Genomic DNA, 25931 nt, shown 5'->3' with positions numbered 1-25931 from the left:
TCATAAATTAGCTGCTCGCTGCCAAACGCCTTGTAGCAGAGTATGTGAGTGCGCTGTTTATGGTGCATAATCTGCACGGCAAATTCCGTACTTTGCAGCCGATGATAAATAGATCTTTTAAAGGTTGTAATTTCTCATTTAACTGATGCCAGTTGCAAATACTTTGTGCTGAGGAATAATCCTTCCATGCCAAATAAAATACAGTGGAAGTCTGTGGCATGTTTTTCAATGTATTGTTAGTTACAACCCCCTGACAGAGCACATTCTATGCCAAAGATAAATGCTCGGCAGCCCCTTGCCAACTTCAGTCCAAAAGGGCTTTTCTTGGATGTCCTCTTCTGTGTGGAAAATGCTTTTCTGTTTTTCCAGCCCACACGTAACGAGCTGCATTTAAAAACTCTATTTCAGGATCAGATGGCCAATTCTGTATTAAGGGTCCTTTCCTGACTGGATTTAAGGCCCATCAGCTCTCCAGTTTTTTAAATACTACCACCTAGCATTTACACAGGACTTTGCATGTTCAAGGAACTGTCCAAAAGTCAATTAATCCCCACAACGCCCCTGTGAAGCAAGTATTATATACCCAGTCTACAGGTGGGGAAACTAAGGCACAGAGCAGCGCCGTAACTTGCCCAAATACACAGAGAAAGTCAGAGAAGAAGGATAGGAAAGGCAAGATGGAAAAGGCTGAAGCTGTCTCATAGGGTTCCCAATAGTAGAGCCCTGCAGATATCCATGGACCATGATTGTGGTTCGTGGATGGATGCGGATCCAGATTTTATACAGAGAGAGCCCTGCAAATCTGTGGATCTCCGCAGACCATGTTTGCGGATCAGATGTGGATACAAATTTTGTATCTATGCAGGGCTCTACCTATTGGCAGAAGAGAGGTAGACGTGATTCTCTGCTAGCTTCTTGCTTAGCTTGCTCAGAAATGGGAGGGACACCGAGCAGTCATTTGTGAGTCAACTGCTTTAAGTAATGGTTTCTTAAGTTCTGTTCAGCGTAGGTTTCAGGGCAGGAGGCAGATTTCCTTCTTCAGAGGAAAGGCTGGTGATCCCAGTTACCAAGGGTCCCAAATTCTCTAACCTCTTTCACTAGCCAGGCGTGGTAGGTCATGGCTCAGATTTCTATTGCTGCTTCCTAAGCATGAATGGACCAGATCCTTGGAGGGAGGAGGTTTGGGCCCAGGCTTGGCTTGGCTTGGCTTGCTGCCCCTGATGTCCAGAGAGGCCATCTCAGGTGTGAGTGATCTCAGGGAAGTGGGCTGGTAGCTTCTCACAACAGAGGGGCTGGGTTCTTCTGGAGTTCAGGACAAACATTGCTGGTTAAGACTTGATTTTCAGTTTGGGTTAGTTCTGTGGGGTGTGACTCAGTGAGTGACAGTGGAGGATAAGATCTCTTTGTCTCCTCCACAGCAGGAATGTCAACTTGTAAGAATCCCTTCTGGCGAAGCCTATTTATGCCTGTGTGGATGCCCCTTCCCACTTCTCTGATTGGGTCATATGAGAGCTTTGGAGGTTGCCGTGAGAGGAAGGAGTGTCCATCCTACAGTGATAGTAGTTGCTGACTGGTTCTTCTGTCCCCCTGGGCCTATTGGCTGGGTAGGGTTTTCCTAAGAACATTTGGGAAAGAAAAAGGGCCCATGATGTGCTTTCATGAGCAGATCACCACAGTGGTTCCATCTTGCCTAGAGACAGGAACTGCTCTGCCTTCCACCTGAACGAGCTGGTGACCTGCACAGGACAGAAGAGGGCAATATGCTCTGTCTATGATCAACCCAAAGATGAGGCTTAGGGTGTTATTGGTTGTGTAGTCCCAAAGGCTAACAATGAGAAACCAGGTTAGTTCTGAGCCCAGCTGGCAGAGGCCTTGACAACACAAACGCTGCGCTCCCTCTGGGCAGTGACAATAATGGCTGTCAGCAACCAGGAGAGCCCAGCGTGGATACAAAGTTTGTATCTGCATCCAATTCACAAATATGGTGTGCGGATGCTCTAGCCATCAGGTCCTCAAGGGACCCTCTGCCGTTTGGTAATCTTAAAAGATGAATGGCATGCCCACCTGGGCCTGTTGCACAGGTTAAATGGAGGTATTTGGTAACCTTTTCACTAAGTGAGCATTTCAGTGGCACTCATTTTGTGCACCCCCTGAATGCTGAGCTGGTACAAGCCAACACTGTCACTGACACCTAGTTTCTAACCATCCTATACCCAGCCTGGGGCCCTTAGCCCATCATTTATGTCACTGCTGAGTTTCCCCCACTGGATGAAATTCATGCCTGGAGTAACTCTATTGATGTTGCACAGAGAGGTAACTTGCCTTCTGTGTTCATCTCGGTCTAGATCTCTGATTTGCTGTGTCTGCCTGATGTGCGTTTGGTTAAGGTACTAAACACAGAAGAGACCCTGCTTGTCATAGGGCATTCCCTCCCTGTAGTGCCTCCTGCTGAGTTAGTGTGGCAATGCAGCTACTCCCTGCCTCTGTTTCCCTTCTCAGGAAGCCAATAAATCTACTTCAGGCCATCTTGATGCTTGACTCAATAAATACCCTCCTGGGGGGCTGGCTTATTGTAAAACCTCATACAAAAGGGTCCATAACAAAAAGTCCCAAATAAACAAAAGGTGCTTCTGGCTTTTAGGGTTCCCCTGAAGCCTGCCCTGTAGGTTCTGTTCCCAATCCCTTCAGGGTCATTTCTCAGTCTCCATGACTTCTCCTTATGGCAGAAGCCCCAGCCCTCCTCCTGGAGCTGGGTCATTCAAGCAATTATTGTTCCTCTCCTTACTGGAGTTGGGTAGTAGCCAGCTTCTCCCTCAGCCAGCCCCACTTGGTCCTAAGCTCAGAGGGTTTAGCAGTCTTCTGCAATATTTATGCTGGTCCCCTTCTCCCAGCTCATCCCTAATTGGTTGGGTGAGAGTAGAGTTTTGCTCTGCCTCTTCTGCAAGACTCCAACTCTTAAAGAAGCAGTAATGGGATTTCCTCCCAAACACTTCTTACTTGCAAGACTGCTTCCTCTCTTCCAATACCTCCCAGGTCCTTGTGTCTACAATCAGACCTTTCAACTTGTAAAGAGCCATGCCAGATGGCAGGATGGATGTACCATTAGCCAGTAGTGCCTTCAAGGGGCAGACTACCCCGCCACACTGGCTTTTGGTGGATATAAGTGAGGCCAGGGCACTAGATTATCTTTGGGCAGTTCAGTGACATGTTTCAGTCTCTAGGTAGCACTAGGACTTCTTCTGTTTATTCCCTTTTGTTGCCTTGCACAGATACAACAATCTGAGATTTAAATACATTTGATTTTAGCTTCTGTTTCTTGCCCCTACTCTAGACATTCAAACGTATGGCTGGAAGTCTGCTAGGAGTGATTTGTGAACTGAACGGGTGTGGGAAACATACAGATCTGCTGGTTTCCATATCTCTAATAAAATGATCCTGCTTTGTTGTACTGGCCATCCACAAGAGATGCTCAGTGGTCGTATGAAAGTTGACACATGGGGCATTGAAATGTTTACCTCCAGAGAGAGAAAATGTTGGTAAAATTTTATTGGGTGTTAAAATATTTCAGGTTTCTGTTGCAATTGTTGTTAACGTTGTCATTTTTTGGGATTCAAATACTGATTTTTTTAAAAACCAAAAATAGCTAATTTTTTTTCATTTTTTGCCTTTTCATGAAAAAAAATTTCAGAAGGAATTTTGGAAAAACAAAACAAATGAATTTTAAAATCTTCCCTTACAAGAATTATTGGCTTATTTTGGCCAACTCTATGAAATTTATCCAAGATGCCGTATTGCCAGCCCTGGAAGCAGAAATTCTCTTTCAGCAGAACACAGGAAGCAGGGAAATGGCAATATAAATCCCTCAGCATTGCCCTGCCAATATGTCTAGACAGTCCATAGCCAAAGGTGAGAGCGTAGCTTCCTCTTTGGCCCATTCAAGTGTTGGCCTCTCTGATGAGACGAGCATACGAAGTGATGTCATCATCTACTGTGATGGTGGCTTTGTATCCAAGATCCGGATTAGTGGCTGAGCTAATTGACTGACTGCAGATAGACCATGAAACAGTATTCACATGACTTTTGTTCACCGAGACAGCATGGCCTAGTGGTTAGAGTAGGGGGGGCTGGGGCTTCCATCCCTTGTTCTTCTAGCTGTGTGACTTTGAGTGAGTCATTAAATCTCTTTGCTTCAATTTACTCACCCATAAAATGGGGGTGATGATAACATGCACCTAATAGGAGTGTGGTAAATTGTATGTCTTTAAAGTGCTTTGAGATCCTTAGATTAAAATGCAACAGAAGGGTGAAGTGCTATTACTGCTCTGAACCAAATTTAAAGCAGTATTCTAGGGTACAATGTTCTGTAGTTCATTTGCCAATCCCTTGAATCATCCAGATTTCTAGGTTGGGGTGTCAGCTAGTTATGACTGATTAAGGGTACTAATGGAGAATTATTTGATAATATATTCATCACATAGAAGTGAAGATCATTATGTAATATTGGACAGTGTAGATTCCAACATATCACTCATTTCCCCCAATTCTCAAAAGCTCTGATAATAATTACCCTGCCTCTTCTAGTGGGAATTTATAGGTTTCCATTTCTCATCCTTTTGATTTCAAATCTCTAGATAGCTGTTAGACTTTGGCAGAGGACCATTCAAAATACATTCCAAATATTAATCATTTCAAAAGGTTAAGAGACATAAGATGGAGCAATTTATTAGCTAATGTGAAATGCATTCAGTGTATGTAATAGGCTAAGTATACAAGTTAGGTCAGATTCTGATCACTGTTTACACTGTTGTAAATCTAAATAATTCCAAAGAAGTCAACAGAGTCACTCTGGATTTACACCATTATAGACCAACTCTGAATCTGGCCCATAGTTTTGCTAATTCTGCAGAATCTTGTTATCTTATATGAGCTGCAAGTTGTACCTAAGAAAACACAGATTCTTCCTTTCTCCAGTCCTATCATCTTTCAGCTAGAACCTGCTAATAGCAGGCTACCAGTTTCAGTGAAAAGAATGAGAAACAAAGTTAGTTTTTTAAATAGCTCTAAACTCTCTAATTCCACAGACTCCGTACTCTAACGATGTTAGATAAAAAGATCTTTATTCAGCATCCATGGAACACAGTGCCTCTTTGGATGTTCCATTCTTGGAGGAGGCATGTAGCCTGGAAGCTAATAACCAGGCTCAAGTTCTGTTGTTACTGGATCTCCTATGCCATCATTTTTCCAGGCCTGATCAGGAGGGACCCATAAAATGCATTAGTGGTTTATATCAGGATTTCTAAATGAAAATCTGCTAATGGTTCCAAGATGCATGCATTACTTGGGGGAAATCATCTAGCTGGGTCAAAATACATTTGGATATTAATGAAAGGAAAATGACCTTTTCAGAGATCTGACCATAATGTTCTTTTTCACGTTCATTTGCAACTTATGTTTTCCCATAACATCCTGTCAATGCCATGAATTACAGCACCATTGATCCAGTCCTTGGTAACAAGAACAGAATTTGGCACACTAGGTGATCTTTAGCTGACATTCGCTAGCTGTCTGAGGTCTGCGTGTTAAAATTATAAACAGATGAAATATCTATTGTAAATACCATTCTTGTTTACTGGGGAGGCCAGCTGGCATTCCTATCATACAGGCCATTGACTGTGGGCCCACATGGGCCATACATACAAAATAACATGTCAAAGTGAATTTCCAGATACAGGTGGGACAAGGCTATGTAGTAATGACACTTCCCAGCAGCAAAGCTAGCTCGTAGTGGGACCCAAACAAGCAAAGATATTAATGAATCAAGTAGGAATGAGTAAATCTTTGTCAGTGCAGGCCATAGGGAGTTCTGGGTGGCTTTGTAGAGCATTGTAGTTCCCGCAGAGTTTGGAAAAGGCCATTAGGAATGCACAAAATGCCAAACAATTGCTTTGCAATCTTTTATTTTTTTTTAATTCTCCTTGCAAAAATATTTTTAGTTGCCCTGTACAAAATGTCTTTCATTTTTCCATTCTTCCCAATTGAAACCCACATGGATTTTTGCAGTTTTCTGAGTACAAAGTAAAAACAAGTGAAGTCGCATATGTTCCCGGCCACAGATTGGCCTGTTTGAGAGAGAGGCTGGAAGGCACAATGGGCAGCGACCTCGTTGGCCTCTAGCCAGTACCACAATATAAATGAATAATAATAATAACAGGTGAGATTCTGTGTGAACCTACACACCTCCTGGTGTGGTGGTCTGTCCCATCTAGTGGCACTGAGACCACTTAGAGAGAGGTTAATAAGTCTGCTACAGCCTTAGCTAATGACCATGTGGCTTTTAGCTCATGCGGTAGAGGCTCATGCACTAAGCTCCAGAGGTCCCAGGTTTGACCCTGCCTGCTGACGACCGCAGTCTGTCTGTATTACATGTGCACCACAGAACTCACAGCCCAGGGAGCTGGATTTAAGCCACCTTTGTGCCTGCCAAATCCTGAGCTGCTCTCGAGAGCGCCCCCTACCCTAAAGGATTGCCCTGTTGACTGTAGTGCTACCTGGAGTCTCCACAGTGCTGCATGTTCCAGTCCTACCTCTGACACCCCCCTCTCACCCCCAGCCCCATCCTCAGCTTGCTCCTACACCAGGGCTTGCAAGAGGGTCCTCTGACAGCAGCATTCCAATCTCTCCTGCAATGCCTATGCCCTGGGAAGATATGGGGCTTTAACAAACCCTTCACATTGCTCCAGCACTTTTATGTGATGCACAGGGACCAGAACAGGGCTAAGGATCTTGCATAATAATCTGTGAAAACAAACACACTATATTTTGTCATATTGGAAAAATGTAAATGATGAGGAATAGCCTCCAGGTGTTCTGCTTTTTATGAATATGGTTCAAGGATGATGGGTTAAATTCTGCCTTAATATGCACCACGTGCAATCTGTTAACTTCAACGGGGTCACTGAAGATTTAAGAGGGCAGGAGTATGGACTGATGGGTTTTTTTGCTGGTTTTCCCCAGGGTACAAGTTAAAACCAGACAGGTATTGGGTACTCTCCTCCCTCATAAGTCATATACATCATAGGCTTTTAATAAGGAGAATGAGATTGCTAAGGATTCACCAAGCCAGAGGGATGCTGTGAATTCCATCCTGTTTTACGATGACTCCAGGAATTCTGGGAGACTTTGCCACCTATCACGGCTCCTCCACCAAAGTGTGTGAGATCAAGTGAGGGCTGGAGCACTCTGTCAGGATAACAGGTAGGAAAGAATATCCCCAGAGTTGGTTTTACTAGAGTTTTATTCTTCCAGCGGTCCAAAATAAAAAAATAAAAAAAATACAACAGCAGTTTGGTCCCTGAAATGCCAGGGGATCCTTAGGAATACTTTGTGTTTCTCTGCTGATTTCTTTTCACACTATGACTTACGGGAGTCTCATGTGGCTTTAAACCTGTGCACAGCTGCAAGATGTTTGTGGGCTTTGTCCAATTAAAGTGATCAGTCAGGCACTCCTTACTCTTGCCCAATGCAAGGAGAAAGGTGTACAAGCACTGGAAATAGAGGGCCCCAGCTAAAATTAAAGGGGCAGCAACTGTAAAAGAGATATATGGAAATACTTTTTGTTGATGCCTTTTACAATTACCTTGTGGCACTTACTGCCTCTGGATACTAATGAGGCAAATTGATTAGTACACTTTGCTTATGAGTGGGATATTTCCTCATTGCCTTTTCCATGGTATTTTGCTCCTTCTTCTGAAGTATCTGTTACTGGTCACCATTGGAAATGAGATACCAGATTAGATGATCACTCATTGGGGTCAGGAAGGAATACGACACTAACCCATTGATGATCCAGGAATTTTCACAATGAATGAATATAGAGAGAGGTTTTTTAGAGGGGAAAAAGGAAAAGTTGTTTTGCAGAGAAATGAGATGGTGACAGAAACGGAAAGCAGACAGGCAGACACACTGCAGGAGGAAGTGAAAAAGGAGTGTAGGCACTTTTAAAACTGTGTTATACAATATTTGATTTCAAACAGTTGCACTAAACCTTATAAAGGGTTTCTGGGTAGCAGGAGACATCGGGAGACATGACTGAGGGGATGAGGAACAGATGGCCGGAGATGCAGATGTTGTAAACCTGGCTTTGAAGCCGGCAAAGATTTATACCCAGGCTTACATTTTCACTCTTGAGTAGTGCTATAGACTTGCCTGTTAAACGTGTGCGCAGGTTTTGGCAGGGTCGGGGTCTTGTGACTGTGAGGTGGAACCCAATGTTTTGATATATCAGGGAGGGGAGGATGTCTACTGACTTCATAGTACTAGTGCTGGCTTGGGGAGTGTTTTGCATAGTTTTATGTCGCTGTGTGTTCTTTAAGAGATATGACGACATGGACCCATAGATTGGGGTGTGTTGCCCAGTTACAACCACACATAGGGTAGGTCTATAGTGCAGTCGAAGGTGAGATTGCGGCTTAGGTAGAAATACCTGTGCTAGCTATACCTGTGGTAGCATGCCTAAAAAGAGCACTGTAGATGCGGGGCTTCCAGCTTCTGCAATGCAAGCACATGCCCAAGGTACCTGGTGGACTTATACATCTGGTGCTGAAGTGTACCCAGTCACACCTACACTGCTATTTTTAGCTGTACTAGTGCATGTAAACCTAGTGCAAATACATCCACTGGAGCTGCAATCACACCTCTGATTGCAGCGTAGACATGCCGTAGATTCATAGTTTATAGAGCAGGGGACCTCTGTGGTCATTAGCCTGACCTCTATAATTTGCCACTGGCAAGCCTTTCTCTAATGTGTTTGTTTTTGATTCATTTCCCAAGGACCAACGTGATAAGTCACATAAAAATTACAATATGTAAAATAAAGTATGAAACAGACAAGGAATTCCAAACACATGCCTTGGAGTCTGAGAGCCATACAGGACTTACTATATTATGGGAACCATCTGACCTGGAGCCCTGGTTTGAGAGCAAACCCTTACATGTTTGGGTCTCTTCTCCCCCTTTTTCTCTCTGTGCTCAAACCTGCCTGCTGCCTTTCCAGTTTCAACTTTACTACTGCTGCTCCTGGTAAACAGTCTCATGCAGAGTGTGAGGAGTGCATGAGAGTGATGGCAGTATGAGATACCAAGTGCAAATGACCCTCAATAAGGGAGTGATGAAATTGACCATACACCAAATGCTGTCCAAGGCACAAAATAAATTGAAGAAAAATAGAGAGAATTTTTCTCTCAACTCTCTTTCCACAGTAGCGGTCTTCAGGGTTACTGCTAGCAATAATAAATAGAAATTTTAAGGGGAAAAAGTGATCTTCAGATTGACACAGTCTCTTTAAGGTTGCAATTGAAATCTTAATATTGGCATTTTCTAACCACTGAATGTTTGAAGATGATCTCTTAAAGTGGCTCTTTGGGAGAATATAATATACATTCACATGAGGATTTTTTTTCCAGTTTCACTGACTCACAGAGCAGCTCAGAAACATATGCACTGTGCTCCCCAGACTGGCGCTGCCTTTCCAGAATTTGTCTGTGTTAATTGTTTTTGCCTCCAGCAACTTGTAATGGGAAAAGTAACTTCTGTTGATAATTTGGAGTTGGATAGATTGCGATCATGCTGTAACGACTGCTTACATTATGTCTTTGTTAATTTCTTTCTGTGAACAAACCCAATGCTAGTTTTGAATTCCTTTTCCTAGCCCTTTTCCCCCTGTAAGTCCCCTGTTCTGTAGTGTGTAAAACTTGTGCACAATGTGGTGGGGTGGATGGTGTTTCAAATATAAAAGGAAATGTCACTAGGGCCAAGCAAGGATCCAACTGGGTAAAGAGTTATGGCCACACACAAGGTTTGACTACGGCAAGGAATCTCCTGGAACTCCTGGAAGTAGATTGCTCAGAAATTTCCTATCAAACCATTTTTCTTGGTCTGGAAAATTTGGATTTTGATTAAATGAAAATTTTCACAGCAAGTATCTATTTTTCTCAAAAAAGTGTTGCTTTTTTCTATTGGCAAACACCAAACCTGAATTTTTTGTTGGCTTTTGGCAGAAAACTCAGTTTTACTTTTTTCTACCAAAAGTCAACATTTTCCACTAAACAAACCCCATTCATTTTCCTACCAAATCTAGTGAGTCAGACTCAATATTAGGTTATTACTCAGTATTTTGAGGCCTGGGAATATATTTCAATGCTCTTGCTTTCTTTCTGGAATTAAGTCATTGAGCTTCCAGCTTACACAACTGATGTGAAAAAATCTTTCCTGGCGTATCCTATGCTTTGTGGTTAAATGTCTCGGGTTGAAAAAGCCTCATTCCCTTCTTGGATTAAATCAAACTGTTTAGTTTCAATGTGGATTTGATTATCGTGTTTATAATAATCAGTAGCTGTGTCTAAATTATTCCTCTTTTGCCTCAATTTCTGACATTATTATAATTGCAGTGGCTGGAGCACCCTACAGAGGACAGGAGCCCATTGTGCATGGTGCTGTACAAACATATAGTCAGAGGCAACCCCTGCCTCAAAGAGCTTATTGTCAGGATCCCAGGCAACGTCAGGTAGGACTAGTGGCAAGGTCTTGGGAATCAGGAACTGATTCCAGGGATCAGAACTGGTGTCGGAGTCAAATTGAGGGTCAAAGCCAGAGTCTAAGTCAGGAGCCAAGGTTGAGTCAGGATTGGGCCAGGGATCAGTACAACATATCGGAATCTCAATGTTGGGGTTGAGGGAGTCAGTCAGGAATCAGGATCCAAATCAGAGCCAAGGTCAGTACCGGGAGTTCAAAGGCAGAGAAGCAGGGTTGTGATGGCAGTTAGCTGGGAATCCATATTGTTGCCTGGACACTTCCCGGTACGCCCCATGGGCTTATGTAAGGTCAAGGAGCCAATCAGCAGTCGCTAAAGACAACTGTCAGTCAGCCTCTGTGGTTTGTGGCTCACAGGGAGCGTCTGGGTTGCAGCTGCCTCCGGGTGGCAGTGTGGGGGTGTTGGTTGCGTGATAGACCTCCAGGCTTGCCAATCCTTCTACTTACAATCTAAATAACAGCAACTTTTGACACACAAATATTGTGTCCTGTTATAGTATTTCTCTCTCTCCTATTTCTCCTCTTTCTATTTCCTCATCTCAGGCTCTCTCTATGGTATTTATACAGCCCCTATCGCCACAATATCTGAGCACCTTCCACCACCGCTGCAAGGCAGGGCACTGCTATTATCTCTACTGGGGAACTGATGCTTATAGAGAATACATGATCTGCCCCAGGCCACACAGGAAGCTTATGGCAGAACAGGGAGTTCAAGCCAAGTCCTAGGCTAGTGCTCTAACCAATGGATGGTCCTTCCTCTCTCTTTTAGCATGTGCTGAGTAACCTGGACAGCAAAGTGCTATATGCCCTGTACTGCCGTTTAGATCTGGGCAGGTGTCTACCCTGTAACGTTCTCCCCTCGCCCTCTGGAGGGATGTCATGGGTCCAGTCCAGAGATGGGGCGGGCGTGGGATAGGCGCTTAATAGGCTGGGATAGGTATGGGCATGCAAGGGGGTCGGGCCTTGGAGGATGTGAACCAGTCTGAGCCATGATACATTTCCTGTGTTTGAACTACCAGAGAGCAGCATTCAGATGCTGGTTTTGACCCTTTTCTGCTATTCAGCAAATGCAGGAAAAGATGAAGAAGAAAAGAAAAGGGTGTTCCAGGCAATGAAATGGTGACAGTGGTGGGAGGGGAATAGAAATCAAGGTGCTGAGGGTGGTTGAGATTTTTTCAAAGCTGCCTAAGGGATGACTTAGCCGCTCATTGACATTACTGGGGGTTTTGTGGCTACACCCTCTAAGTAGTCTCTGTCCCTGTAATTAACCCAAGCTGGTGGTCAAGGGAAACCACCACTGGGCTTAGCTGCCTAGCAATCTGTGTCCAGATACTTCCCGTAATGGGGTGAGTAATGTCCACGCTCCATGCCAATTGATGGCAGAGGTGAATTGGCCAGGGGTGACCTTCACATGAGTCACTGGAATATAACGATTGCTCATAATTTTCCATTCAGTGGCTGCACAAAGTCGCCTTTTATTGACCTTTTATTTTTTGGATCCCATCTGTAATGAGCGAGCTGTGAATCACTGGCATCTCCCTTCATGCCCGTAAGAACCAAGCAAATTGCGATGATGCTTTTGGGGCTGTTGACAGGATGCACATTTAGCATTTTTCAGGCCTTCTCCTTTGTTCATCCACTCCCCACAGCATTGAGATCGTCGCTCCTAGTCACACAGGAATGTAGCAATTGCCAGACTGGATCAGACCCACTGTCTACCTAGTCCAACATCCTGTTTCTGATAGTGGCCAGTACTAGATGTTTCAGAAGATGAGGTATGAAACCCCAAGAGAGCCCTGAGGGGCTAATTCCTTTCTGAGAAATATTTGGGAAATGAGAAAGCAGTGATCCAATGATCCAGTTCTTCAAGATACTTAAATGCCTAACTCCCATTGAAATCAGTATGTTCAGCATCTTAGGACTGGTCTATATGTAGTTTGGGCTCTGATTTGTGACCTCCTTAGACGCTCTTGAATCTGATTAAGAGAGGTAGTGTGGCTTGGTGGATAGAGTCCTGGGCTGGCATGCAGGAGACTTGGGTTGGGTTCCATTCCCAGCTCTGCCACTGGTCTGCTGGGTGATCTTTGGCAGGTCATGTCACCTCTGTGCCTCAGTTTCCCCATCTGTAAAATGGGGATAATGATACTGACACTCCTTGTAAAGCACTTTGAGATCTATGATGAGAAGCACAATGTAAGAGCTAACCCAGTTTAAGAAGGCCCCCACTAGGGTTTATATTAATTGAATCTCAGCCATGTTTCTAGCTAACCCATCTTCCCATGAATATTAAGAGAAACCAATGGTTTCTCCACTCATCTATGCTGGTGTAAATTGGAAATATTTCCAGTGAAGTCAATGAAGGCACACTAATGTAAAACTCCTATAAGTGGGAGAGAACCAGGTCCATTGTGTCTAGAAATGACAACCAAGATAGAAATAAGGTGACCCTTCACTATGGTATCACGGGAACAAACAATCTACTTTATGGCATTGGACCAATGGACCATTTAATTCTGTATCCTGCCTCCGGGACTGGCCAAACATTGATTCTTCAGAGGAAAGTGAAAAGCCTATAATGCACTTCTCTAGTCCATAGGGTCCCAGATGGAGCAATGAATCGGAGGTAGGGTAACAGATAGCAGAACAAGCCCCTTGGTGTGCTGGGCTGAGCTGTTCCACTCTAGGAGGAAGATCAAGCACTAAGAGGCGGAAAGAAGACCAGAGTCCATCTGGGGTATGTGGAGAGAGAGATCCTCAGGTGGCAGGGATGCTAGGTTGAAGTATGTGTAGATTTGGGTCCCTTTTATTCTTCCTCCATCCCTAGGAGTTAGCAAACCCCAGATTCTGGTCATAAAGGTCAATGAGCTAGAATCTGAGCTCAAACTCAGAACTCTCCCTCTTCTGGGTGCTTAATGCACACGACATGCTGGGCTATCAGCACAATGTGATTGTTTGCAGCAATGTAGCCCAGTGGATGTTGTGATCCAAATGTCATGAAGTTGTGGTGAAGCTATGCCTGCCAAACTCATAACAACTTGGGCCGGTTTGGGGTGGAGGGGATCACACAACACATGTGGTTCAGCCGGGCGGGGTTCAGAATCCTTCCCAAACTCCCTACACAAAAGAGTCCAGCTCAGGACTCAGGCACTTGGGTTTTCCACTTGAAGAGTGAAGTGGTATTATTTGAACATTGACCCAACTACTTATCCGCAGCGCTGCTGATTGGAAACAGTTGCCTGGTTCCCACAGACATACTGGGGAAAAAAACCCAACCTGACCCTTCACAGACAACTTACACTGAACCTTCAGCCCTTATGAGGGTTGCCCATCATTTGTTATTGTTTCACTAGGGTTCCTCTGTGGAGTTTATGCCTCTGTTGCATTGCCCTTACTTCAGGTCCAATCCAGTGCCCACTGAAGTGAATGGAAAGACTCCCTGATCTGACCCTTTTATCCTCCGCTGAACCTGTATTAATAGAAACCTTCATTTGGATTCCAGAGGAAGCCATAGGTGGACACCTCCCCCAAAAGCCAAATCTCTGACTTTGTATTGGCACTTACAATTTTCATGGATTTTTTTAATGCCTCCAGAAACCATCTGTGGAGCCCACAAACCACAGCAGCCAGTCTTGCGGTATTTCCACTGTCCGAGGAACTGAAACACCACAAGGCAACTACCATGAGACTGATTCTCCCCTGCCTTGCACTGTGTGCTCTGAGTGTAAAATGCTACCCTGTCAGAACTCACATCACTGGCCGAGTTCTCTCCCTCTGCACAGGTTTCGGTGACTACACAAGGTGGAAGGCAGTAGAGTATCACCTCCTTCGTATATCAACCCCATCACTGGCTGAAATAAACCCACAAAAAGCATAACCAGAAATGCCAACACTACACTCAGCACAAGTATTAATTAAACTGTGTCCCACTCTTTCCCCCACTCATCTTCATGTAGCCTAATCAGGATGACCCGCTGTTACCCCGTGTGGCCATACTTTACTGCTCCAAAATTCCTAAACACACTTGCTTTTCTAACACATTCCATCTCGGCTTAAAGATTCAAAACTCCTGTTTAAAGCTAATCTCCAAACACTTCCTCTCAGATACAAGGAAATCATGGGCATGTTTGTATCCAGGCATTCCCAGACTGGAAAGGAATCTGTCTGGGGATTGACTGTCTAGTGAGGGGAGGTGAAGATATGGGAGCGGTAAATCTTTTGGAATCTGAAAACTGCATTTCAGTTGAAGTGGAATGTCCCTTTGTTCCCAATTGTATGGACTTTAGGTATTCAGGCGCAGTAACTGTTACCAGATGGACAGCAAAAAGCATCCCAAACAGGTGCTCAGAAAAACAACACATTTTGGATTTCATGTTCTTAATAAAAACTTTCCTGTCTTGGGACTGCACCCTTTCCCAGCGACACTAGGGAAGAAGGCAGTATCACTATGGGAGAGGTGAGGCATAGTGCTTTATTTTATTCTAAATCTATTGGGCCAGATCTTCAGATGGTTATAGCTGATGTATCTCCTTCGACTTCAATGGGCCCACACTGATATACATTAGCCGAAGATCTGGTCTGTTATATTTAAGAACGTTAAGGTCCCAATCCAGCAACATACTTAAGTAGATGCTTAACTTTAATCACATGAGAAGCCCCATTGATTTCAGTGAGACTATTTGCATGCTTAAAGTTAAGCACATGCTTCAGTACTTTGCTGGACCCAGATCCCTTCCTCGCTCTCTCCTTCCCCCCTACAGCATGGAAACAGATGCTGACCTGACAGACAGGGATGCTGTGAAGCTATTCATGCATGTTTGAGCTCCTCAGAGAGAAGATGCTGTCAGTGCAAATTGTTGTTATTAATACACCTGCTCACTTGACATGGCATTGTCCACATGACCATACATCAGAAAAAGTTTTAGACTGGAATTTTCAAAGACCTAAGGGAATTAGGACCTTAGTTCCCTTTGGAATTACATGGCAGTTAGGCGCCCAACTGCCAAGACACCTCTGAAAGTTCCAGTGCAGGATATGTCTACACTGGGCAGGGGAAGCCCACAGCAACAAGTCTCAGAACCCAGGTCAACTGACTGTGGGTTGCGGGGCTCACACAATGGGGCTCAAAACAGCAGTGTAGACATTCCTGCTCAGGCTGGAGCCCAGGCTCTGAAATCTTGTGCGGGGGTGGCTTCTCAGAGCCTGGGCTCTAGCCAGAGCAGGAATGTCTACACTGCTGCTTTTAGCGCTGTAGTGGGAACCTCATGAGCTGAATCAGTTGACCTGGGCTCTGCGGCTCGCTGCTGCTGTTTTTTTTTTTCTTTTTCTTTTTTCAGTGTACATACACCCTTAGAGTTGAATAATATGAAGCCGGGCAGGGTACAGATTACAAGAAGCAGCTGTGTCAAACTATTATGGTTTGGTGAAGATATGGGAGCGGTACTACGGGTCTGATTCCCTACTCCGGGACACCATGTTCATGCATGTGCAATTCTACTGACATTAGTGAAGTTCCCCTGGCATAAAACCAATGTAAATAGGCAGAGAATCAATCCTGTTGCATGGTGGATGTAAGCCTCATTATAAGGCCAGTGAGTGAGATAAAAAGGAGAAAATAACTCCCCAGTGTTTTCATTAAGATCAGTTCAGAAGAAACAAAGCTACTGAGAAGAGCAAGGCATCTCGGACCATGTTCTACATGGTCTTATTGCTCCAGCAAACTCTTGGATAGTTCCCTACCTAGCTGGCCAAAGGTTTGACTACCCAGTATATAAAAATTTAGCTCCCTAAATGTTTTGCGGGACATCTGGAGCCACACTGCCACACTGCTGCATCAAATGCTAAGGTTCTGGTGGAACTAAAGGGCTCTGTGGTCTCTGACGAAGCAGGAACAGTAATGCTGTTATGGAAGAAGTAATGATGGAACGAAGGGATGGATGGTTTTCCGAGCGAGCTAGTTTGCATAAGGTGGAGCAGGGAGTAATGGGAGGAACCAAACTTCACCTTTGCCTAGGATGCCTTTGAGCGGGACCTGGTGAGCGGGATAATAAGCAAACCTCTATTCTTTCTATGCTAGTCTCTGATACAATTGCTCATTGGAGACATTCACTATAGGACACCTGTCAACTTTACCAGTGATGTTTGCGTTCACTCTAGCACTTGTTTAAGTGCCACGACAGCATTGTGGTCTCCAATGTTAGCAAAGGTAAACAAAGGGCTCACAATTCAAGTGATTGGTGAGGAAAGGCAGACACCCCATGTAAACTGAAGGGCCAATATTCAAGCTGTCTCTTCTGCTCCGGGAAGCCTTTCTGTTATGAGCTTCCACCATGCAGGATGTTGACCAGAGCAGACTTTACTTTTTATTTGCATGGCTCTTCTTATTTTTAACCTTTTAAGGGTTGATTTTTCCCCTAGTATGTTTATGCAGAAAATACACTCAAGTAGCAGAGAAACTGGCTGGGCCCCAGCTCATTCCATATCAATGTCTTGCTAGATATTTTTCTATTTCATCCCCTTTGATGTCTTTCTTTGGTTCCTTATCTTTTGTGGGTAATCTGGGGGTTGAAGTGAGTAAGGATCCACTGAATATGAGTAGACAATGTAAAACTAACATAGAACAACAGCAGACTGTCCTGGGATTGTGACAGGGAAAGAGATCTTACTTGGTCTCTGCTCACTAGGGCTGGATTTAGTCTATGGATTGAACCCCTTTTTTCTGTTCCTAGACTACCTGTGAACCCATAACAGTTTTCCTAAATTTGTTTATAATTACATTGTATCATTATTTGATCGCTATCTGTTGAATTATTGACCAAGCAACTAAATACCCGTGGATCATGCATGAATCCAAGACTGTTTATTCATAAACTCTGTGTGATGGGTCACCCAAGTCCCATAGTTTTGTTTTTGCTCCTGATTGGATGATTGAAACCATTTTAAACAGGAGAATAACCAATGCCAAATAGCAAATACTTAATAGCAAACACTGTTTGCACACTAAGGGCCTGATCCATACTCCACTGAAGTCAAAGGAAAGACTCCCATGCACTTAAATTGGTGTTGGATCAGGCCCTGATATCCTTGTTCTTTTATGAATCCAGATACACTGATAATGGTGGCTACACATGTCCAATAAGCTTTGGTCCTCAGTGTTGTTCCTGGCTCAAGAAAAGGTTTTGTTTTATAGACAGATTCATTCATAGATTCCAAGGCCAGAAGGGACCATTGTGATCATCTGGCCTGCATAGCACAGCCAGAGAACTCCCCCACCCCCTTAAGTTGAATAGCTGGAATCTCTGATGTATATTCTGTATCTCCTCATAGCTTATCATCTGTACATACAGCCCTTTGAGAAATGCTGGTACATGAAAAGCAATCTGCTGTCACCCAGACATCCAGGTTTGCAAGTTCCGTTACGTTATGCAAGGGTGTTACAAATATTACCATGGGGATGAAAGGTAAATGGGTCAGTGCATTGGCCTTTGACCTACAGCATGGAGAGCATGAGCAGCCTAGGGTCAAAAGTGAATGTAAGGTTGGTGGCCTTACTGTAGTATATGATGGACTTTTGTCCAGAACACAAAAGTCACGATCCAATTATCTTAGCACAGAGGTCTTCAAAATGCAGTCTTGGGACCCTAGTGCAAGTTGTTATAGTTGGTGAGAATTGCCCTGGTGAGAGTTGCTGCCTCTAAAAGTCACCTGGAAAGGTTGTGCTGTGCCCAGTTGGGTGGCATCCTTAGAAATCAATCCATTAGAGTTAGAATTTAGCTTTGTAACAATCTTATGAAATAGGGAATTATTACTCCATTTTACAGATGGGGAAACAGAGGCACAAGGTAAGTCAAGCAACTTGTCCAAGGTCACCCATGAAGTCTGTAGCTGATGGCAGATCTTCTGCAACCTAACCCAGTGCCCTTTCTACTAGCCCATCCTTCCTATTTAGAGCAAGTGTAGGAGTTACAGATCTAAATCCATCCTGCCCCTGAGCCAGAGGCCTAGCAATCAATCATATGCAATATAGACTGGTGACCCCACTGCTCACAACTACTGCCTGTCCATGCAGTTAATGGTTGCAGCGAGCAGTTGATGTATGACAGAAAATGGAGATCAGTACCTTCAATCCGTGCTCATGGCAGATATAGGAAATAGTGTGGTGGTTGGGAAGGGGGAGAATACAGCAACTCCTAGGTTTGGCTGCTTGCACTGAGGCAACGAATCAAACGGAGCAGCAAGCTAGTTCAGTGCAGCTTATGCCAATGGGAGCACGCTAAATTGTTGAAGACTGGCAGTGAGCGTGCTCCCTAACGGCCAAACGTGGGAAAATCAATAGATGCACAGCACTTAATGCAGGATGACGGCAGTGCTCCTTGGAGCCAGGGGAGAGACCTGTCACGAATACACTCACCACAAGCAAATGGGGCATGTGAAGCACATTTTGCAGTAGCTCTGTGCTTCATGACCGTGATGAGCCATTAGTGAACGACTGTGCAACACAAAATGAAGACCAGTGGAAGTCATTGCCTGCTTCAGATTTGTGAAATAGTGTGTGACGTTATATAGGGAATAGGGACATGCACAGTGAATTTCCCCTCCCTACCCCCAGCCAGAGCCCTGGCATAAAGGCAATTAAATGACCCAGACAAGGATTTTTCTGTAACCTTTGCAGCTGGGACTGAGCAAATACGGATACATTCAATTGCTTTTTCTTGACTATGACAAGAGAACGCTGAATATTGGGCCTCCTAGCCAGCAAATAAATCTGTCTTCTCTGTCAATCACGAAGGAATCTAGCTTGTTAAAAACCCAAGGCTCAGGCACACAGGCAAATCCAATGGTTTTTCCTTTGCAGAAGAGGAGAAAGAAAAATTGAAAAACTCCCAGCCCCTGCTGAGTTCCTGCTAGCACACTCTCTTCCTCTTTCTCTCCCCTAAAATGATCTTCCGGTGCTTTCTTGAGAGAAGCAACCAATCAATGAGTTCTTCGAGTAGTCTTCCTGTTTATAAAGTATAGTTCTTCCAAACTGCAGAAAATGGAAACCCAACCAACCATGTGAGTTAGGTGACTAATCATGTAGGGCAACCAGTGACTCGGGAACAATGCATACTGGCAGCAGACACTTTGTGAATAAGGCCTAAGCTGAAATGGATGAGCTCTGAGCGTGAACCAAGCAGTGCTGACGAGCAAACAAATACGTAAAAATCGCCACCTGTCTGTGGACCATTCGCAGCAAGGGGCTAAATCAATAAATAATTTGGTGGTGAATTTTTCATCCAGATCCAGGTCACTATCACAAAACAGCAGAGGTTGGGCATACCCATAACTAGCTGCGTCGTGGCAGGACAATGGGTAAGCGGATCGATTACCATTGTATCTGACCACTGTGCTGTTCGTTCAGTATCCTGGCACATCTGTGCACATGGGAATAGGATTGTCTTTGCATTTCCCTATTAATGCAGTGGGCATGGTTTTTATCTTGGTGGTTCTAAATCCTCAGTTCAATACTTGGCTCTAGCTTCAGCGCAACAGGGTAGGTACTTGAAATGAGTACCCGAGAACAGCTGGTCCTTTGCTCAGCCATGTGAACCAATCACCTCTGGTGGTAAAGGGATGGAGGAGGGGGAATATGCAGCAGCCGCTACTTATGGTAGGTCTCACTGGCAAAGTTTTGGAGCAGAAGAAGGTAGCCAGTCAAAGAATTTCAGCTGCAAAAAAGCAAAGCAGCTGGAAATTAGGGAGACCTCAGAAGCATGCATTGACCGCAACAGCTAGTGATGGAGAACAACATTATCTTCTTCATCACAAAAAATGTGCCAAGAGAAAAACCGAATACAAAAACCATCCAATAATAACGTGTATTAGGATAGCTTCTAGCAGTCCCAACTGAGATGAGAGCTCAATTATGTCACTGTACAAACACACAGTAAGAGACAATTCCTGACTCAAAGAGCTCACTCTGTAAATGAACAGACAGGGAGAAGGTGGGAGGAAGGAGATGTTATCCCTACTTAATCTCTGCAGGCCTCAGATGTAAAGTGGGCTTGCCCAAAGTCACAGAGAAAATCCATGGCAGATCAGGTCTCCTAAATGCTATGCCAGTGCCTTCATCCCAAGGCTGCCCTACCTTCACAGAAAAGTCCCTTGATCATAGTCTAATGGGGCGGAAAGATGAATTAATGTTAGAGTAGAAGAAGCAAGGAGGATGGCCTTCTAAATCCAGTAGAGTTTGAAGGGTTTGAGGAATCCCAGCCCAGACCTGATGGACCTTCGACATCTACTCTAGCAGCGTAATTTCTCCACATCAAGGGCCCTACACACTGATGGTGAGCTCCCCAAGCTGAATAGGTCCAGAGTTCCTATTTTCTTTTCCTAAAATTGATTTCAGCGGAGATTTGCTGATTTACACCAGATGGGGATCTGGTCCATTGACTTCAGTGGAGCTATGCCAGTGTATACTAGATGAAGCTCTGACCCTATGTCTGCATTAAGTTGTCTGCACAGAAGGGCTTCTACCAGCATTGGGCAGAGGGAAGCATTCAGTCTAGTCTTCACTTCCCTCCACATGTTTCCTATCCAAACTTTGGAAGATTTTTGTCGGTTTGCTACCCTCTGCAATGTGGAACAGAGGGAAACATTTGTATTAGAAAGACAGCTTCAAGAAAGAACATAAGAATGACCCTACTAGGTCAGACCAAAGGTCCATCTAGCTCGGTATCCTGTTTTCCGACAGCAGCCAATGCCAGGTGCCCCAGAGGGAATGAACAGAACAGGTAATCATCAAGTGATCCATTCCCCGTCGTTCATTCCCAGATTCTGGCAAACAGAGATTAGGGACACCATTCCTGCCATTCCTGGCTAATAGCCATTGATGGACCTGTCCTCCATGAACTTATTTAGTTCTTTTTTTAACCCTATTATGGTCTTGGCCTTCACAACATCCTCTGCCAAGGAAGTCCACAGGTTGACTGTGCACTGTGTGAAGAAATACTTCCTTTTGTTTGTTTTAAACCAGCTGCCTATTAATTTCATTTGGTGACCCCTAGTTCTTGTATTATGAGAAGGAGTAAACAACACTTCCTTATCTACTTTCTCTACACCAGTCATGATTTTATAGACCTCAGTCATATCTCCCATTAGCCATCTCTTTTCCAAGCTGAAAAGTCCCAGTCCCAGGACCAATTGGTGAAGAAAGGGACATGAAGCCATAGGCCCAGACTTCCAAAATTGATGTTTAATCTCTTTTAAAAGGTCTGTTCTAGCTCAGCCAGAAGTTATGGGTTTTGATACAAGAATCACTGGGGGAAGTTCTCTGGCCAGTGTTCCAGGGGCAGTCAGACTAGATGACAAGGATGATTTATTCTGGCATCCAAATATATTCATTTATATGAATCTATGAAAAATGTGTGTCTCAACTTTGATCCAAGTGGCCAGGATCTTGTTTTTTATCTCTCATCCAAATGATGCAGAGATCTAAATTAATGATGCAGAGATCTAAATTTTTTTTTTAAAGGTAATTGTTGATGCTTCAGAAACACTAGTAATCTAGTTCCAGCACTTCACCTGTCTGATTCTCTCCCATTCTAGATGATCAGCTGAACTCGGAAGAGAAGAAGAAAAGAAAGCAGAGAAGAAACAGGACCACCTTCAACAGCAGCCAGCTCCAGGCGCTGGAGAGAGTCTTTGAGAGGACACATTACCCTGATGCCTTTGTACGAGAAGACCTCGCACGCAGAGTCAACCTCACTGAAGCCAGAGTTCAGGTAAGTAATGCCAGAAGTCAATCTTCCACCCATCTCATCCAGGTACTGTCAGCAAGCCATGGCTTTAGCCTTCACCCAGCCAGCACGATGGCTGCAGAGATAGAGGATTGTTAAAGAACATGGGCCTTACTGTCAGTAAAGCTCTCAAACATATAAATGCCATAGAGATCCTTCTGAAAAGCTCTATCATATTGAATAGAGTGAAACATTAGGGTTTTATAGAAATCAAACAGGACAATAACAATAATTTTATTGCAGTAGAGCCCTGGAGCCCCAGATTGGGATCGAGGCCCCATAGCATTAGGTGTTGTACAAATCCATACAAAGACAAGGGCCACAATTTTCAGAAGTGACTTAGAAGCCTATTTTCAAAAGTCTCACTGAAAGTCAATGGGACTTAGGATCCTGGGTGCGTGTTACTTTTGAAAATGGGAGCTCCTATGCCACTTAGGTACTCTTGAAAATTTCATCCTCAGTCCCTGCCCCAAATATATCTGAAAAATCCAAAGAATTGAATAGAGAATAGGATCCTTTCTGTAGAATTTTTCAGCCAGATAATGGAATTCTATAGCAGGGAGAGAATTTGCTAAGTTCTGTAGGAATGTGTCAGGAAAGAAACGCTAGTGCAAATCTGCTTTGGCAATCAGAGACAACTCAGCAGGGGCTTGGAAGTGGTGTCCATTTTTGTAATCAGATTGACGACACAGGCAAAAATGCCAAGTCAAGAAGCCTTCTCCAAAGTGAGCTGTGTGGGTTATACACTGTAGACTGAACTTCCTATGGAGGCATTACACCCAATATTTAATTATAGTGGCAAAGCTATGCTACTTTTGGGGGTAGAGAAGAGGTTCTGGATCATGATGAGGGAAACCTCAAAAGGTTGAGATGTTCAGCTGAGATCCCAAAGTTCGGTTGTGCATCTTGGCTTTAGCTTTCTGGTCTGGCTAAGCTGCACTCCATGTAGACCCAGTATGGCAAGCAAACGTGGGTTTGAACCCCCCTTGTGCCCCTGTGCAAGCTGAAGCAGCCTCAGGACTTGTGGCAGCAGTAACAGGCCCCAAGGGGCTATTATGTTGGATGGGAGTTGTTGGAGTGCAGCATCACTCTAACCATGTACCATTGCTTAGAGATCCTGGGGAGAGGGAAGCAGAGAGAGCTGGTTATCCCAGCTTTGTGCACTCAGGGAGTCTCATCACACCACCAGACTGCCACGAATGGTCCATATCAGAGCTAAAGATCCCCTTGACTTGTTCTGAACCTCAAGAGATTTCAAGATTGGGTAGGGAATCACAAGAGGATAGGGTTCTTCATGGGATTGCCAAGGCTTTCTGCTTCTGCTCAGGCTGGAAACTCCCTGTGAGTGACATAAGAACATAAGAATGGCCATACTGGGTCAGACCAAAGGTCCATTCAGCCCAGTATCCTGTCTACCTACAGTGGCCAATGCCAGGTGCCCCAAAAGGAGTGAACCTAACAGGTAAGGATCAAGTGATCTCTTTCCTGCCATCCATCTCCACCCTCTGACAAACAGAGGCTAGGGACACCATTCCTTACCCATCCTGGCTAATAGCCATTAATGGACTTAACCTCCATGAATTTATCCAGTTCTCTTTTAAATCCTGTTATAGTCCTAGCCTTCACAACTTCCTCAGGCAAGGAGTTCCACAGGTTGACAGTACGCAGAGTGAAGAAGAACTTCCTTTTATTTGTTTTAAGCCTGCTGCCCATTAATTTCATTTGGTGGCCCCTAGTTCTTATATTATGGGAACAAGTAAATAACTTTTCCTTATTCACTTTCTCCACACCACTCATGATTTTATATACCTCTATCATGTCCCCCCTTAGTCTCCTCTTTTCTAAGCTGAAAAGTCCTAGCCTCTTTAATTTCTTCTCATATGGGACCTGTTCCGAACCCCTCATCATTTTAGTTCCCCTTTTCTGAACCTTTTCTAATGCCAGTATATCTTTTTTGAGATGAAGAGACCACATTTGTACACAGTATTCAAGATGTGGGCGTACCATGGATTTATATGAGGGCAATAAGATATTCTCCGTCTTATTCTCTATCCCTTTTTTAATAATTCCTAACATCCAGTTTGCTTTTTTGACTGTCACTGCACACTGCATGGACATCTTCAGAGAACTTTCCATGATGACTCCAAGATCTTTCTCCTGATTAGTTGTAGCTAAATTAGCCCCCCATCATATTGTATGTATAGTTGGGGTTATTTTTTCCAATGTGCATTACTTTACATTTATCCACATTAAATTTCATTTGCCATTTTGTTGCCCAATCACTTAGTTTGGTGAGATCTTTTTGAAGTTCTTGGTCTTAACTATCTTGAGCTGTTCAGTGTCATCTGCAAACTTTGCCACCTCACTGTTTACCCTTTTTCCAGATCATTTATGAATAAGTTGAATAGGATTGGTCCTAGGACTGACCCTTGGGGAGCACCACTAGTTACCCCTCTCCATTCTCAAAATTTACCATTTATTCCTACCCTTTATTCTTTTAACTAGTTCTCAATCCATGAAAGGATCTTCCCTCTTATCCCATGACAACTTAATTTATGTAAGAGCCTTTTGTTAGGGACCTTGTCAAAGGCTTTCTGGAAATCTAAGTACACTATGTCCACTGGATCCCCCTTGTCCACATGTTTGTTGACCCCTTCAATGAACTCTAATAGATCAGTAAGACATGATCTCCCTTTACAGAAGCCATGTTGACTTTTGCGCAACAATTTATGTTCTTCTATGTGTCTGACAATTTTATTCTTTACTATTGTTTCAACTAATTTGCCCAGTACTGATGTTAGACTTACTGGTCTGTAATTGCTAGGATCACCTCTAGAGCCCTTCTTAAATATTGGCGTTACATTAGCTATCTTCCAGTCATTGGGTACAGTAGCTGATTTAAAGGCCAGGTTACAAACCATCGTTAATAGTTCCGCAATTTCACTTTTGAGTTCTTTGAGAACTCTTGGGTGAATGCCATCTGGTCCTGGTGACTGGTTACTGTTAAGTTTCTCATTTACTTCCAAAACTTCCTCTAGTGACACTTCAATCTGTGACAATTCCTCAGATTTGTCACCTACAAAAGACAGCTCAGGTTTGGGAATCTCCCTAACATTCTCAACCGTGAAGACTGAAGCAAAGAATTCATTTAGTTTCTCTGTGAAGACTTTATCGTCTTTAAGTGCTCCTTTTGTATCTCAATCGTCCAGGGGCCTCACTGGTTGTTTAGCAGGCTTCCTACTTCTGATGTACTTAAAAAACATTTTGTTATTACCTTTTGAGTTTTTGGCTAGCTGTTCTTGACCTTTCTCGATCCTTGCCAGAGCCCAGAAACACAGAGCTGTATGAAACTGAAAGTTACAAGGAAACAAATTGCTTACAGCCTTATCCAAGTGTCAGGAGACTTGGGTTCCACCAGAGGTTCTGATGAAGGTTTGAGTTAGATTTATTTAACCAGAACAGATGAACCCACTGCCCAGTGAGCATCCAGGCCTAGAGTGACATTGCAGGATACAGTCCACCTCCCAAACCTCTGTTCACATCGGTTATCACCAGAGTTATAACAGCATA

General features: G+C 43.9%; 1 protein-coding gene across 2 annotated transcripts in view; it reads left to right on the top strand.

Annotated features, from left to right (window-relative positions):
• PRRX1 (paired related homeobox 1) overlaps positions 1-25931 on the top strand; it is an 82481-nt gene that overhangs the window by 45567 nt on the left and 10983 nt on the right. For both annotated transcript variants that reach the window (XM_084637123.1, XM_084637124.1), the window contains exon 2: positions 22171-22346. In XM_084637123.1, the coding sequence (XP_084493249.1) occupies positions 22171-22346 (176 nt within the window). The remainder of the gene's footprint in view (positions 1-22170; positions 22347-25931) is intronic.

The sequence above is a fragment of the Lepidochelys olivacea genome, assembly GCF_965140295.1.
Source record: "Lepidochelys olivacea isolate rLepOli2 genome assembly, chromosome: 8".
Classification (NCBI taxonomy): domain Eukaryota; kingdom Metazoa; phylum Chordata; order Testudines; family Cheloniidae; genus Lepidochelys; species Lepidochelys olivacea.
This window is presented reverse-complemented; position numbering and strand designations above follow the sequence as displayed.